This window comes from Sturnus vulgaris, chromosome Z (assembly GCF_052056855.1).
Source record: "Sturnus vulgaris isolate bStuVul1 chromosome Z, bStuVul1.hap1, whole genome shotgun sequence".
NCBI classification, from domain to species: domain Eukaryota; kingdom Metazoa; phylum Chordata; class Aves; order Passeriformes; family Sturnidae; genus Sturnus; species Sturnus vulgaris.
The window spans coordinates 7416386-7430838 of record NC_142283.1 but is presented as its reverse complement, the minus strand read 5'-3'; the positions used below and the strand labels follow the sequence as shown (position 1 = coordinate 7430838).

The following is a 14453-nucleotide window of genomic DNA, read 5'->3' as shown; positions in this document are numbered from 1 at the left end:
GAAATAAAAAAACATTAAGAATCCCAAGTGGATACAGGTAGAGTAGGACATAGTATATTGGTCTGGAAAACTGTGACCATATGATTTGTTTGCTTCTACAAGCAAACATACATTCACGGGTAGATACAGCTCTGTTTTGGGTTTTTTTCCCTCCAGCACTCTATACAATTTATAGCAAGCTTTCATTTTGCACATATTTGCTGTTTGATTTTTTACTTCCTCTGGGTGTGCTTCTTTTCTCAATCAAATTCCATTATCCTTCTAATTTGAGTCTTTCACTATCTTTTGGGAGTTTTGTTTTTCCCCAACAGGTAGAATTTAAGAAGTTACTCTGTGTTTGCATGTTAAGCTTTAACTTTTAGGTTTAGTTTTGCAAACTCTGTCTATAACCATCGTTAGAACAAGTTTTTCCTGTCTTCACTTATAGCTCAGAGAGAACAAATTACAGAGAAACAGTAAAAAATCTTCTGTTGGTGACCTAAATTTTGACGAAAAAAGAGCTTCTTGTATTGCAGATTTAGTCAGTCTGGGCTTTTAGATAACTTAGTGGATGTATTTCTTCATGAAGTTGGCCCTAAGAATTAAAAACTTTGTATTGGTGCCTGTGATGGGAAAAGACACAGAATTATGCCTTGTGTAATCAGAGTACTGAAATGCAAGAAAACCTGATGATTTTGTACATACAAAAATTCTAGACGTGTCTGCCACAAAGACAGAGCTCTGAATACTATCTAGAGTTTTTTAGGATTTAAAATAATTCAGCCATATTCACATATGGCGTTTAATCTTAAAAAACGGTGATTTTACCACAGACATTTGGCAGGAATAAATTGAGGAGTTTTAGTATCTTGATACATAGAGTAATTTCATCTGATGCTAGTTTTTTTGTACACGGTAGGCAGAAGAATCCTGATAAGAGAAATTGTGTACTTGGAGCTTTTATTTTAATTTCTTTAAGTGTTCTTCTTTTAATGTTGTTTCTTTTTTTAAGGCAAAAGCCAAAGAGAAAAAGGAACAAAAAGCTGGAGAACGTGATGATACAATACCTCCAGAGTACAGGTTAACACCAGAGCTGGTAAGTTTTTCACGTCTCCATTGCTTTGTAGGCAGGGCACTGTGCCTGACACTTTTATTTCATTACAGAGGGAAAGAACATGGGGAAAACAAACTAAGCTAGTATTTAATCAATGGCTCTCTCCTTGGTGATTTCTGTATCTCTTATTTCCTTCTCTTCCTCTGTGGGAATCACTGTTTTTTCCAGGCACTGTGGGTAAAAATTTCATTTCATCCATGAGATGGGTGAGTCATCTCAAATGGCAGAGTCACCCATTCCTTCTCCAAGAGTCACATTTCTTGTTTCTGACATTAAATCTCAGCCTTGTAAAATCCATCCCTTTGCAGGAGGGCTCTTTGGTATCCCTTGTAATGTAACCCTGAAACACTGATGTAAAATGGTGGGAAAATTGCACTCTATTTTTTTTTCCTGGATTGTCACCCAAAGTGATGGAGATTGAATCAAAGTTAACCAAAACAACAGCAGAACACTTTTTGGTCTCTTGTAGTGTGCTGACATCCCATTTGCTTTTTTGATCTACTTATATGACCATGTAAAAATTCTCCATTTAGGGGAATTCCTGTCACTGATTAATTCTTGACTATGCAATTTACTTTACATGATTTTGCTGATGATTACTGAGGATGGCACTTCTTGTAACAACAGAAAAATATCAATAACATTTAATTTCCTTCCAGGATAAAGATGGAAAACCAATATTGCCGAAGCCTGAAGAAAAACCAAAGGTTAGAAAACTGACAATATTGTAGGAGTGTGGCTAGCTATCCTGTTTTCTCCCTCTCTGTCATCACTTCTCTCTGTGCCACGATGTAAGTCTCTTGGTCTGCTTGTGAGTTTTACTTCCTTGCACAAAACCTGCTGGTCAGAAGCATCAAGTGGAAGTTAGTTTTATTGAAATTCACTTATCTCTGAATGAAGAACATATATGAGGAAAAGGTTTAGAGAGCTCAAGGCAGGAGAGAGTTACATAAATTACTGCTAACTCAAAGAAAAGCTGTGTGGGGAGTTAGTGAAAAGTATTCTGTAGAGGTCTTTTGAAGCTGTTAAGGGTAGAAAGAGGTGAAGCAGGAAAATCTTTTGTTTTCTTGACAGTTTCCTCTTGCTAGTGATCAAATATAAAGAAATTTGTCCGGAAAGAGGAAAAAAAGCTGCTGTGGACATTTTCCTAATCACAAAGAACAACCTGGACTTTGCAAAGACTATCCATTGTGGCCTAGAAACCGCAAGAGAGGATTAAAATACTGGAAGAGACAGTAGCAGATACTATTTTAAAGGCACAGGAAAAAGCAAAGGAACAGTAGCAAAGCACTAGAGAAACTGAGGGCTCCACTTTGGAAATACTGTGAGCTGAGGAGTGCTGCCAGAAATTGGAACAGCACAGGCAATCTCTGCTCTCCTGAAATGAGTGTGAAGGTCAGGACCAGTTTGAGTGCCCTCTGAGCAGAAATCTGAAATAATTCATATTATTCAGTGTTAGAGGGTGGAGGGAAGGAATGCAAAGTACTGGAAAAAAAAAGACTTCTGGTCTCTTAAAAATTTTTACATCAGGGCTGACATGTGTGGTTGTCTTGAGTGGTGGATGTTTGAGAGCTGCACAGAAGGGAACTCCTGTCATGAGGAGAAAAAGTGAACAGCTCTGTTCTGGGGGAATAGGACCTGCTGCCAGGAGAGAACCCTGTGGGATCACCACTGATATTTATATAGATATAGATATATAGATATAATATTACCTATAATATTATCTATAATATTATATATAAGAAATATTCCATCTATTCTATTCTATTCTATTCTATTCTATGCTATATTTTTATACATATTTATATATCAGAAACCAAAATCACTCAAATGGGAAAAGCTGTGTTAACAGCTGGAAACCATCTGCCACTGCTGTTCTTCCATGATTTCTGGTGAAGTCCTTCCTCCAGGATTTCATCTAGTGTTTGTCTTCTTTTGGGCCTCCACTCTGCTTAGCATTGAGCACATGCAGTAACATTACTCTTAGTGAATAAAACTTACTACCTAAGTGCCTTTTAGGGGAAGGGAATGAGGGAATTTCTCTCTCAGAAATGTCATTTTTTTATGCATTATGAGCCTGTCTCTAAGCTGTTAAGTTCCATGCAGTAGGTGAATGGCCATCACTGCTAGCAAAGATTTAAACATTTAGTACAGTAATTTGGAGGATTTACATTTCAGAGGAGTAACATTTGAACAGTAATTTGGAGGATTCCAGGAGCTTCAGGTTTATAGATGTAGGGATCTATGGATTGCAGACGCCTAGTTCACATAGTGTCAGTAGATTGTAATATATCACACACAGCAGGAAACTAAAACTGCATTTTTATTCACCAAAACACGCACTGTGGAAACCAGTGAGTGTCAGCAGTCAGTGGACAGGCTAGGGGACTTTCAGGGAACTCTAGTTCTGCTAGTAAATATTAGCGTTTTTCTTCCTAATTAAGAGTTTGTATTTTCCTTTTCAGTAGCCCTGTCTTGAGCATTCTGTATCTGGTTCTCTACATTATGTTTTATATTATATGTACAGTTCTCTATATTATATTGACTTATGATTAAAAAAACTTATTCTGAAATGTATTTTTCTTAATTTTATGCACTGCAAAATTAATTCTGTTCTGTTGCATGTAACTGTGAAAGGTTATTTCAGTGTAAGCTAGAGATATTTTCCTGCTTTATGAGTAGCTGAAATAACAGCTCTTGAAAAAGTAAATTAAAAAGAGACAGTGAGTCACCTGTGCCACATATGGGTTTTTTTGTTTGTTTGATCGCTTGATTGGTTTTTTTTGTTTGTTTGTTGCAGCCTTTGAATGAATCTGATCTTGTTGATGAATTTTCAAAGGACTTTGCCTGCCCTGCACAGCCTGCAGTTCAACCCAAAGTACCAAAGACTTGCAACACATCCAAAGTATGTCTTTCTGGTTCACTGGAGAAGCTGACACTGAGTGTTTTACTAAGACTGGGTTGTGCTCCTGTTCTTTCAAAAAGCACATTTCTCTTCCTGTTCTACCCTTCCCGTTGCCTTTAGCAAAACATGCAGTATTGGCAGTCTTCATTGAGCATCTTCTGCCTTTAAATTTAGACTTTTCATTCTCGTTTAGTACTGTATTTAGGGGAAAAAAAAGCCATTTAATGGGCACATGTTGTGTTTTCTAAGCATATCCACTAAAATATTGTGTAAATTGTTCTGTTTCAGAAGCCATCAGGTTCTGTGACTGCAAAGGCCACTGAGGATCAAGTGGTCCCTCGTGCCACAGCTTGCACTGTGCAGTCTGCAGCTCCTGTGTCCTCAGTAAGTAGTGGAGCCCCTTCAGCTGGAGCTGAAGCAAAACTCAGTGTTTCATTTATGGGATGGTAGAGGATGCCACCAGGATGCTCATTTTAGTATTGCATGTTCTTCCTCCGTAGTGGTAACCCACAAAGGCTGAGTGGTTCCAAAAAAACCCCAAAAAACAAAAAGAACAACAACAAAAAAACCCACAAAAGACAAGCAAACAACAAAAAAACCCCCCCAATAAACAACAACAGCAAAAAACAAAACAAAAAAAAGAGCCAAGTCAAGCACAAACTGAATGGTCAGTGACCTTCCTCAAAGAGGAAGTCAAACTGATGGTTCTTGTGGTGTCCTCCAGCTCTTACTGCCCTAAAGGGGATGCTGTTTGTGAGCCGAATAGGGACTGCAGGAAAAGGCAAAAGCAGGCTTCTTCAGACTAAAAATTGTTTTTTCCTGTATCAATACCCATGCAGGTTGCTCCTGTGTCAGATGAAGCACTGGAAGCCTTGTCCAGTAGCCTAGGAAAGAGGGAGCCTGATCCAGAGGAGAAGAAGCCTGCTGTGGACAAAGTTAAGGTAGAGAAAAAAATCAGACCTCAAAAAATAGACTGTTGATGTATTCGCCTTCAGTGTTACTCCATTTCCTCAGGTCGCACAAAGAAAGTAGATAGTATGTTTAAACTTTTTTACAAACAGAATGTACTGTTGAAACCCATTCTGTTCTGCTTAGGAAGTACTAGTAGGATTTCAACACAATGAGTACACTTTCCTAATAATTCTGACTATTGCAGTGCAGTAGTTCCCTCAGTGTCTGAAAACTGTGTTTTGTTGTGTCCTGCTGAACTGAAGCAGAATGAAGATGCGCATCAGGAGTAGCACTTAGTGTGCTCCTTTTCCTGAAGGAACCACATTTATGATGAGGGGTTTAAATTAGGAAATTATTATTAGGAAATTACTTAAATTATGCACAAAACTTTTGGGGTTTAAATAGGGAGCCAGCCATAAGTAAGTCACTGAAATCCTGTCCAAGGGAATGCTATTCATAGGCACAGTCTGAATACCCCCATGTGCCACCCTAAACCAGATTGATATACCAGATTGAATTGGCTGCAGTCAGAAACCAGCCCTTCTGGTGGCTGGAATTCTGTCAGGCAAAAGTTCCCAAAGTTGGCTTTAGTCCCTTTCCTTAGTTGGCATTTTCCCAGCATAACTTCTATGGGGGTAATAATTTTTCAAGTGGACCACTGATTTCTCTCTTCAGCCTTCCTTTGTGTGCAGTCCAGACAGCTGTTGAGTGGATTTCCAAAAATGTAAAGAATTCAGACTCAGAGGTATTTTTGATTTTGATCCACCCTTGTCTATTCACTTAGCTCTGATAGCTTCACTGAAATAGGTAGAGCCACTTCTGATACACAGAGGAAGAAACAGACAGGGGAATGAAGGCTTTCTCAAGATAAAATGCTTTATTTTAACTCCCATGACATTTGTATCTGGTGGCTGGATTGAATGAGAAAGACCAATTTGAATCAGAAGACTGAGGGCTGGAAGCTTGCTCAGGTGCATTTCTGTGAGTAGCTTTTTTTCTCACTGTGATTCCTATTTTGCCTTCACAGGAGAAAACCAAAAAGAAACAACACAAAAAACTGGGTGAAGAAGAAGAATCAATTCCTCCAGAGTACCGATTAACAGAAGCCAAAGTAATTTATTTAATGTGCTTAATCTTAATTCGCTTCCATTCCTCAAAATGTGTGGATGAAACTGAGACTCCCATTTCATTTTGAAACACTGATGTTTTGGCTCAGCCAAATAGGTTTTATAATACCTAGAAATATCTAGAAATTCTGGTTTTCAGTTCCCACAAATACCTGTCATCTATCATTGGATGCCTGCATGGGCATAGAAGTGGTTTAGATGCAGGTATCTGCAGAGTACCAGTTCTGTCTGAGATTAGTCCACCAGAGTCTTTCAGCAGCTTCTGATATTTTAGAAAAAAATAAATTGTGATTGGTTAAAGCTGTTAAGAAAACCCCAAGGACCTGGATGTTTTAAGTGGCACCCTGAGTATCAGCAGTAGATGCTGTAGAGGCTGCTGGTTAGGTCCCTGTCCTGTGTAACACTTTCTGTTGCTCAGAGAGTGCTCCCAGAGTGTTTGTATTGCTTGGCCGTTTAAGGTTTAATGCAAGGGGTTTTTGTCTTTATAGGATAAAGATGGAAAACCACTCCTACCAAAACCAGAAGAGAAGTCACAGGTAAAAAAAAGTGATAATTTCAAATAATTGTTTCATTCATGACTTACTTACCAAATGTCAGCAGGGTTTACCTAGTGTTCATTTTAAAAATGGGCTATGTTACCTTCTTACTTTTTAAGAGATGAAGAGACTTATAATCTTCCTTTTTTTTCTTGCCAATGGCAGCCTATGAGTGAAAATGAGCTTTTAGAGGGTTTGACAGAAGGGTTTTCCTGTTCTCCATCTCCACCTGCACCACTACCTGCATCAACTGTACCAAAGGTGAGTGTATTAGATTTCTGAAATCTGGTTTTATTTTCAAGTTGTTTGAATAATCATGACATTTTCTGTATTTCCTTTATCAAGTTCCTTAAATGAAATCCAAGAACTAAAAATACTACTTGCAGTAAGTTAATAGCAGAGCAGGACTTTAAAAAACAAACAAAAATAAACTAGTTATGTGACCTACCTTTTTACCAATTGCTTGCTAAGTAGTGCTTTGCAGCTGAGGATTTTTAAAAGGGTTTTTTGGGAATATTAGATGGCTTGGTGAAATCTTAGTTCTTCTGGAGTCATGTTAAACCTGTTTAAACTTCAGATGTGGTGAGATTTAACCCAGTGGTTGAGATGGAAGAACAAATTGAGATGAGGAACAGTTGCACAACATGTGGCTTATCTGAAATAAGCAAAGCTCCTCAGGAAAATTAAATCCTAGAAATCAGCTGTGTGCATGCTGTGTTTTGGATGTGTTTTTTGGGTCTGATGAGTGTTTTTCTCTGGGTCCCCTGTGTGCCTTATTCTTCCAGAAAGCCAAGGATGGTGTCAAGCCTGCAAGTTCCTCGGATGTGATCTCTGCTGCTACGGTTTCCTCAGTGCACTCAGCAGCTCCTGCACCTTCTACCTCTGTAAGAAACCTCTCCTGTAGGTCCTTTACCCCAAAAAGAGGGTCTGAGCAGTGAGGAGAGGCAGCAGCATAATCCATACAGTTTGATCAGTGTGGACTGTTGCAAAATTTAATAATTTATTGCTAAAAGTGGCTATTGCAGAGACGGAGAATGTTCCTCTGGGGGAAACAAAAAAAAAAAAAGGAAAGAAAAAAGAATGATTGGATACTCCATTTTCAACAGAGTCCCATAGGCAGCATCATGACCACCTTTGAATACCAGGGGAACTTTCCTTCCTGGTGTTTATTGTAATGTTGCTCTCACATTTTGATCTATGCAGAGGGATCTTCCCCTGGTGCTCCCAGCCTGGTTTGGAAGGGGAATATAAAGCTCCTCCTGGTCTGTGTTGGTTTTAAGGACTTTTTTTCCATCCAGGTTCTGGATAAAATTGCAAAATGAATGGTAATTTCTAAACAATAGTTGCCAAACAATTGCCAATCATTTCATAGATCTGTTTTCATTACAGCAGCTAGGCTTAGCTATAAAAAAAGAAAACCATTCGAGTAAATTCCATAAGCCCTTCTTGAAATTTTGTTTTCTGTAGGTCAGAAATATTCTGTATTTTTCCCCAGCTATTGTGCTACACTGCAAGTACAAAGGGAGTGCTCTTTGTTCACTCAAGTTCTACAGTTCATTAGCCAGTACTTAAAGTAGATTGATGAATTACATCATTTTGGCAGCAGATGTGCTTTCACAAATGTGTTTCTGCTTTGTTAGGGAGGAAAAGAGATGGATGAAGCCTTGGATCTCCTGTCTGATTCCCTGGGACAGAGGGAACCTGACCCTGATGAGAACAAACCAGTTGTGGATAAAGTGAAGGTAACAAAAAACATTCTGAAACTTGAGCAACTGGGGGAGAGGGAGGGGTGGAAGGGAACAAACCAATCCAACAAAAAAAACCCCTCCAAAACCCCCAAAATCTGCAGTGGTTCTGAGCTACTCACAGGAGTATGTGGCATTGAGTTTTTAGATGTAAGAGTAAGGTATTGGAGAAAAAAAAAAATCCATGCTCATACATATAGGTATATCAACCACTTCTCAGTCATCTGGATTAATTGTATGTTCTATAAAAAATTATGATCTGGTTACTATACCTTAGCCACTTGGAGGTAAGTGTTGAAATGTTACGGGAGATTTGAAATCATTTTAGTTCAGTGCCTTTCATTGCCATCATTATTCTCATCATTTTTCAGGTTTCTCCTTGGGCCTCTGTTTCTAAAACTGATTTTCTGGCCCTCTTTTTATCAAGCTTTGACTTCTATAACCACAAGTATCAAGTTTACTTAATCAGGCACATTTTTAAACTTCCTTGTTTCTGTTGGTTTTGTCTTCATTTAGTCTTTCATAAAATCTGTAAAAGCCCTTCTGCTAACAGTAAAATAAATTTCTGCATAATAGTAGTAATAAATTGTAATTTGAAATAGCCAAGGTAAAGTAAATTACTGGGGAAAAGAAAAAAAACACCATATGCTGCCTATCAATAGGTTTAGGCTGGAATCTTAGCTAGATGAAAAGGGAAAAAGAGAGCCCTAAAATGCCTGCATTATAGAAAGACAAAAATGTTTTCCAGCAGTCTGCTTAAAAATATCGTTGTGGTGTTCTGTGTGGCATGTTCCTGGTATGGTGCCAAAAGAAAAATAAATGTAGTTTTTGAAACTTTCAGGCATGAAACATACTTCATAATGAAATGAATGTAAGTGGCTTTTCTCAGTAGTTTTAAAATTTTAAAGTGAAAAAGGATATTTGTCCTAGGTCCGATATGCCCTTTGACTTGTTCATTGCTAATATTTCTAACATGGTTATTAAAGTTGTTAAATTATTAAATACTTTCAGGAAAAGGCTAAATCTGAACACAGAGACAAACTTGGAGAGAGAGATGAAACAATCCCACCTGACTATCGAAAACTTTTGGAGTCAGGTGAGCAGGTAAGGAAAAACTTCCCTAGTTTTTATTTGCTGCTGTGGAAATTTGAGTCTGCCTAAGCCAGTCTGTCCCCTCTGGAATTAGAAATTAGAATAAATGAGTGTCTGTACTGTGTTTATATATTGGGGTAAAACATGGTGAGAAAACATGTTCTTTAGTGAGAACAGCTCTATCCATGTATGCTTGTAAGTCAAAAACAAAAGGAAGGGGGGGAAAAAAGAAGTTTTGTTCTTGGTATTTTGGGGTTTTTTTCCAACTGGGCAGTATGAACAAATAAATAACTTTGAACTACTAAAGAACCTGTTCAGAACACTGCAGGTTCATTGGCAATCTGTGAACACCCACAGTAGTGTCATATATAAATGTTTTTTTAAAACTAATCTGACCAGTTTAAAATGAGGATCTGCTTTTTTTCTTCCCAAGAGTAAACCAGCAAAGCCAACAGCAAAGGATGACATGAAACACAAAGGAAAGAAGGTAATGTTTATGATTATTGTTGTTTTCTTTTATACTGATGATATTTATTCTGTGATTTTTTTCCTTCTGTGGGATCTGATTTTGTTTCAAAGTTGTGTCACTGTAGGCTTAAAGGGTGATTCATTGCAAATACTCATAAATGCAGGAGGTTGTAGGAACAGCAGTGGACAGTAAAATTTTTGTGAGGAGTAACTCTTCACAATAAATGCAGTTTTTATGTACAACTGCATTATGAATGTCCAATAAATCATGCCTCTTAAGAACCTCCAACAGATCTCTGTAACATATGTGTGGAGTTCAGGTGTGTTTTTCTTTAAGAAAAGAGATAATTAATTAAAGCAGACATAAATTCCTCAACCACTAATTTGACTGTGGGAAGCTGGGTTGCACATTTTGTGACTTCAAAATTAAAATTATTGCAGAAACCTACGGATGACAGTGCAGCTATTGATGCCTTATCAGGTGACTTTGATACTTGTGCAAAGGCTCCTGCTACACCCCAGCACTCAAAGGTAGGACATTTTCTGCTAATAACTTGCAAAATAGACGGTTTTTCACTCCTCACTTTCCTTTGCAGTAGCTTGGTTTAGGTTTACAGGAAGCCTGTCCAGATGCAGGGTTTGTCCCACTTCTGCAGTGGAAGTTGGATATATTTTGCTGTGTACTAAATATTTGGACGAAGGAAGGTTTGTGGTAATTAGAGCCTTTTAGACAAGCTTGTAGAAGTAAGTTTAGCAGAGAAACGTGGTAGCAGCTTTTAAGAGTGTTCAAAAACTGCAGAGAGACAGAGAAGCCTTTGCTCAATGATAGGAGACACTGTGCAGCAATGGTTGTTGGCTGGAGCTGAGACACAGTTCGAGAGGGTTTTGTAGAGAAAAAAGCAGGGAACAGCAAAGACTTTTAGATATGTTAGGGAAAACAGCAGAGTTGACAATAGGAAAGCAGAAAGAATGGACTGGAGAGGTCCTGCAGCTAAGAAAAGGAGCAGCAGCTTTGAAAGTGATATTCAAATCAGCTGTGTTCCTGGGAGGAAAGAGCTGTTTGCAAACAGAATTCTCAGGCAGATGAAGACAGCACCACGGGTGTTTCAAGTGCTGCTTCACCTGCTCGTGAAATCCAGGGGTAAATCTGCTGCTGCAGCATTATTGCTCAGCAGTAAATACAAAATCTGCCCATCTCTACCAAGTTTTTCTGATGCAGTCTTCTGTCAGCATGGCCTGTGTTGCTGCAAACCCTATTAAAAAGATTGTGTTTTGGCAGATATCAAAGAAAGCAGGTGCTATCAGTCCTCTATTCTCCTTGTAACTGTAATTATTTTTTTTTTCTTTGGAGTGTAGGACAAAAGTGGAAAGGAAGCTACGACCACTAAACCAAGCTCAAAGGATAAAGGAAAGCCCAGAGACCCTAAAACGGTATAAATATGTTTATTATTGTATGGACAGTCATACAAGAGGGGCAGATGGATTTTGGAATTGCATTTCAGGGTTGTTATTTTGGCGGAAGTGTTGCATCAATAGGTTGAACTTGATCCGTTTTTGTAAACATGCACATAGGAGAAAGGCCCCTCTCTGTTTCAAGGGAAATTGGCAATAAACAGGGGCAAAAAAATTCGTATCTTTCAGACAAAGAGTGGTCTTCTGAGGGGGTCTTAAGTGCATGCTCTACAGCCTTCTCCCTCCCAGATCTGTTGATCTAAGAGTCCCATTTTGCATGCCTATGGCTGCCTTGAGCAGGATCCCAACAATTTCTCTCATGTCTTGACAGTTTTGAGTAACAGCATCCGAAGAGTAATTAAAAAGTACCACTGCCAGATTCTCAAGTTATTATCATAAATTATTTTTTTAATGAATGAAGACCTACATACTTTCATAAATTAGTATGAATGAACATAGTGGGGAAGAAACAGACAGCTGTTTCTATATTCAAACAAAGGAGGGAAAAAAGTGGGGGGAGAAGCGGAAGATAAGAACAGTTGCTTGGCTTTTTTTATCCCTAAGTACAGAAAATTGATTCAGGTCAGGGTGAAGCTGAAGCTTGTTCCATCATGTTGTTCTCACAGAGGATACGTGCAGTAGATGCCTGAATCAGATTATTACATCTGCTCTGGAAATTTTACATTTCACATGTCAGTGATGGGATTTCTGGTTGTTGTTGTTATTGAATCACCACAGGTGTCTTTTGTGTGACCACAGGACTGGCTTGCAGTTCTCAGTGTAAAACTGAGAGGTGTCTTTATCTCCTCTTCAGGAGGATGTTCTGAGCTGTGACCTAATCACTGGTGTGGGTAAAAGGGTGTTTAGGAACAGGGAATTACAAGGTCAGGCACAACCCACTCTGTCTGAAAGAAATGCAATTGATGGTGAAAAGGTGAAAATATTTGCACACAGCAGGAGTCACAAACACTCTGGCTAAGCTATCTGTATTTCAAGTGCAGATTGTATTCATGTCTGAGCTGTGATTCCAACAAGTGTCTTGTCACTGCCTGATTTCAGGTTTTAGCTTGGTTCAGTTTCTCATTGTTTCATGCTCTCTTTAGGCAAAGGGACAGTCCTCCAGCAGCAAATCTGAGAAGCAGAAAACAAGCTAAACGTTAACCTTATCAGGTGAGATTTCTTCTTCCCTGTTCCCTGGGCTACCACAAAGACAATTTCATGCTTGTGAATTAAAGCTGAGCGTTGCTAGCAGTCCTTGAACAAAACCAAGACATGGTTAAAACTGCTGCTGAAGCAAAATGCTTGGGATGACTTTTCACTTCAGGGTTCCCAGGCAGGAAAGTTTTTTCACACCCTTTATCCGTTCAGTTTGTTACAGAACTACTTCATGTAGCTAAACTCCTTTAGGCTGTTGGAATTCCAAGCATTCCAAGATGTGAAGTGCTGCTTCCCTAAGACATTTTCTCAGAGTAATGACGACCAAGCACACCTCAGCTGGGAGTTTTGATTTTTAGGATATTGACCTTGTGTCATTACCTCTGTTCTGGACCCATCTGGAGGCCTAGTTCCCATAATTCTTCCCAGATTTATGCCGTGAGTTATATTTCCAATTAACAGAAAATGAGCACTCTAACTATTTTTTTCTTCTGTTTTCTCCTCCCCAGGATCCTGCTGCATCATGTAAAATGTCTTCTTTCTCTGGATGGATGATTATTCTTGAAGAACAAAAGCTGATGCCAAAAGCACATAGTTATTCTGGGTGGTTTTTGTACAGTGATACTTGCTGGACTTCTCATCTTTTCTTTTTTCCCAGTAGTAGACTCAGGTGGTTTGTTTCTTTCCCCCAGCAATTCAGTTTATTAAGACTCATATAGTCTGACGTTATTGTAATTTCCTTCAGCATTCAGGGGGAAAGAATGCTTTCTATTTGCAGGAAATATATTGCATCAATGAAGAGCTATGCCAAAAAAAAAAAAAAAAAAGAAAAAAAAAATCTGCAGACTTTTGCACATAATCTCCACATAGTGCCTGTAAATCTCTGAGGACTTCATATGTGCTAGCGTTTTTTTAACTTTGCAGTGAATGCATTAAGTATTCTGGAATATGGTGAGCTTTAGTTACCCTCAACTGGGCTGTGCAGCATTCTGCTCAGGCAGTTCCTGATGGGAAGCTGTAGGCCAGCTGTGGGGTGGCTAAAGAATGAGAAACTGGGGATGAGCCTCTTCTTCCAGCACGTCTGGACATCAAGCAGGTATTTGGGATGCTGCCTTTAGCCGTAGTTAAAACACACTAGGGCAGGACTTTTTTTTTTTTAATTATTACCATTATTTCCAATTGTATCTGTACTGTTATCTCATAATTTCAGGAGTCTTCTGGACTGGACAAATAACAAATGTAACAGCTACCAACACGCAACAAGGGTAGGGAAGGAAAGGAGGGGCAGAAGCCTCAGCAGCGATCAAAGCTCAGGTCCAGGGGTGGCTCCTTTTTATCTTATTTTGCACTGTTTCTAGTCCTCCTGTTCCTGCAGGGGACACAGGGATGGGGCTGAAGGTGATGCTGCAGAGAACAAAGCCCCGTTTCTCCTGTTCCCTGCCAGGACAGGCACGGCCAGGTGCCTCTCATGGGTCGGCTGCTGCAGCCCTGGGCACCTCCGTGGGTTTTCCTCTGCCTCTCTGCCTCCCTGCCCTGCAGAACGTCCTTCTGCACATCCTGGCATGTGCACAGCTCTGCCTTGGGCTGGCAGAGGGAGGACGCTGGCAGCAGAGCCCGGGGTCTGCAGGCAGGGACGGTGCAGGGACTGAAGTTGGGGATATTTAGACTCGTGACTGTACTTGCAGTCTGCACCGTGCCACTCCAATAAAGTTTTTAAGGATGCACTGTGCCCTTCCTGGCTTTTTATTTATCACCACTGCTGTCAGGCAGAAGAAAGCCTAGAAATAATTTTTTTTTAAATCCACAAATGTTGGCATATTAAAATTGAATCTAATATTCAAAAACACCCTTAAAATACAGAATTGCAGAATCAACCAGGTTGGGAAAGAGCCTTGAGGTCATCAGGTTCAAGCTGTGAATGAACACCAC

The 14453-nt window shown here is 39.3% G+C and overlaps 1 protein-coding gene across 5 annotated transcripts in view; it reads left to right on the top strand.

The window, feature by feature from the left end:
* CAST (calpastatin) overlaps positions 1 to 14248 on the top strand; it is a 50059-nt gene extending 35811 nt beyond the window's left edge. For 3 of the 5 annotated variants that reach the window (XM_088156239.1, XM_088156241.1, XM_014883854.2), the window contains 16 exons: positions 992 to 1075; positions 1753 to 1800; positions 3894 to 3998; positions 4287 to 4382; positions 4838 to 4939; positions 5977 to 6060; positions 6565 to 6612; positions 6778 to 6873; positions 7398 to 7496; positions 8253 to 8354; positions 9369 to 9461; positions 9883 to 9936; positions 10359 to 10448; positions 11269 to 11348; positions 12473 to 12539; positions 13034 to 13114. In XM_088156239.1, the coding sequence (XP_088012365.1) occupies positions 992 to 1075; positions 1753 to 1800; positions 3894 to 3998; positions 4287 to 4382; positions 4838 to 4939; positions 5977 to 6060; positions 6565 to 6612; positions 6778 to 6873; positions 7398 to 7496; positions 8253 to 8354; positions 9369 to 9461; positions 9883 to 9936; positions 10359 to 10448; positions 11269 to 11348; positions 12473 to 12530 (1239 nt within the window). In that variant the 3' untranslated portion in view covers positions 12531 to 12539; positions 13034 to 13114. Of the gene's footprint in view, positions 1 to 991; positions 1076 to 1752; positions 1801 to 3893; positions 3999 to 4286; positions 4383 to 4837; positions 4940 to 5976; positions 6061 to 6564; positions 6613 to 6777; positions 6874 to 7397; positions 7497 to 8252; positions 8355 to 9368; positions 9462 to 9882; positions 9937 to 10358; positions 10449 to 11268; positions 11349 to 12472; positions 12540 to 13033 lie in introns of all 5 variants that reach the window. The other 2 variants (XM_088156240.1, XM_088156242.1) reach the window with 1 other exon arrangement.
* The last annotated feature ends 205 nt before the right edge of the window (positions 14249 to 14453 follow it).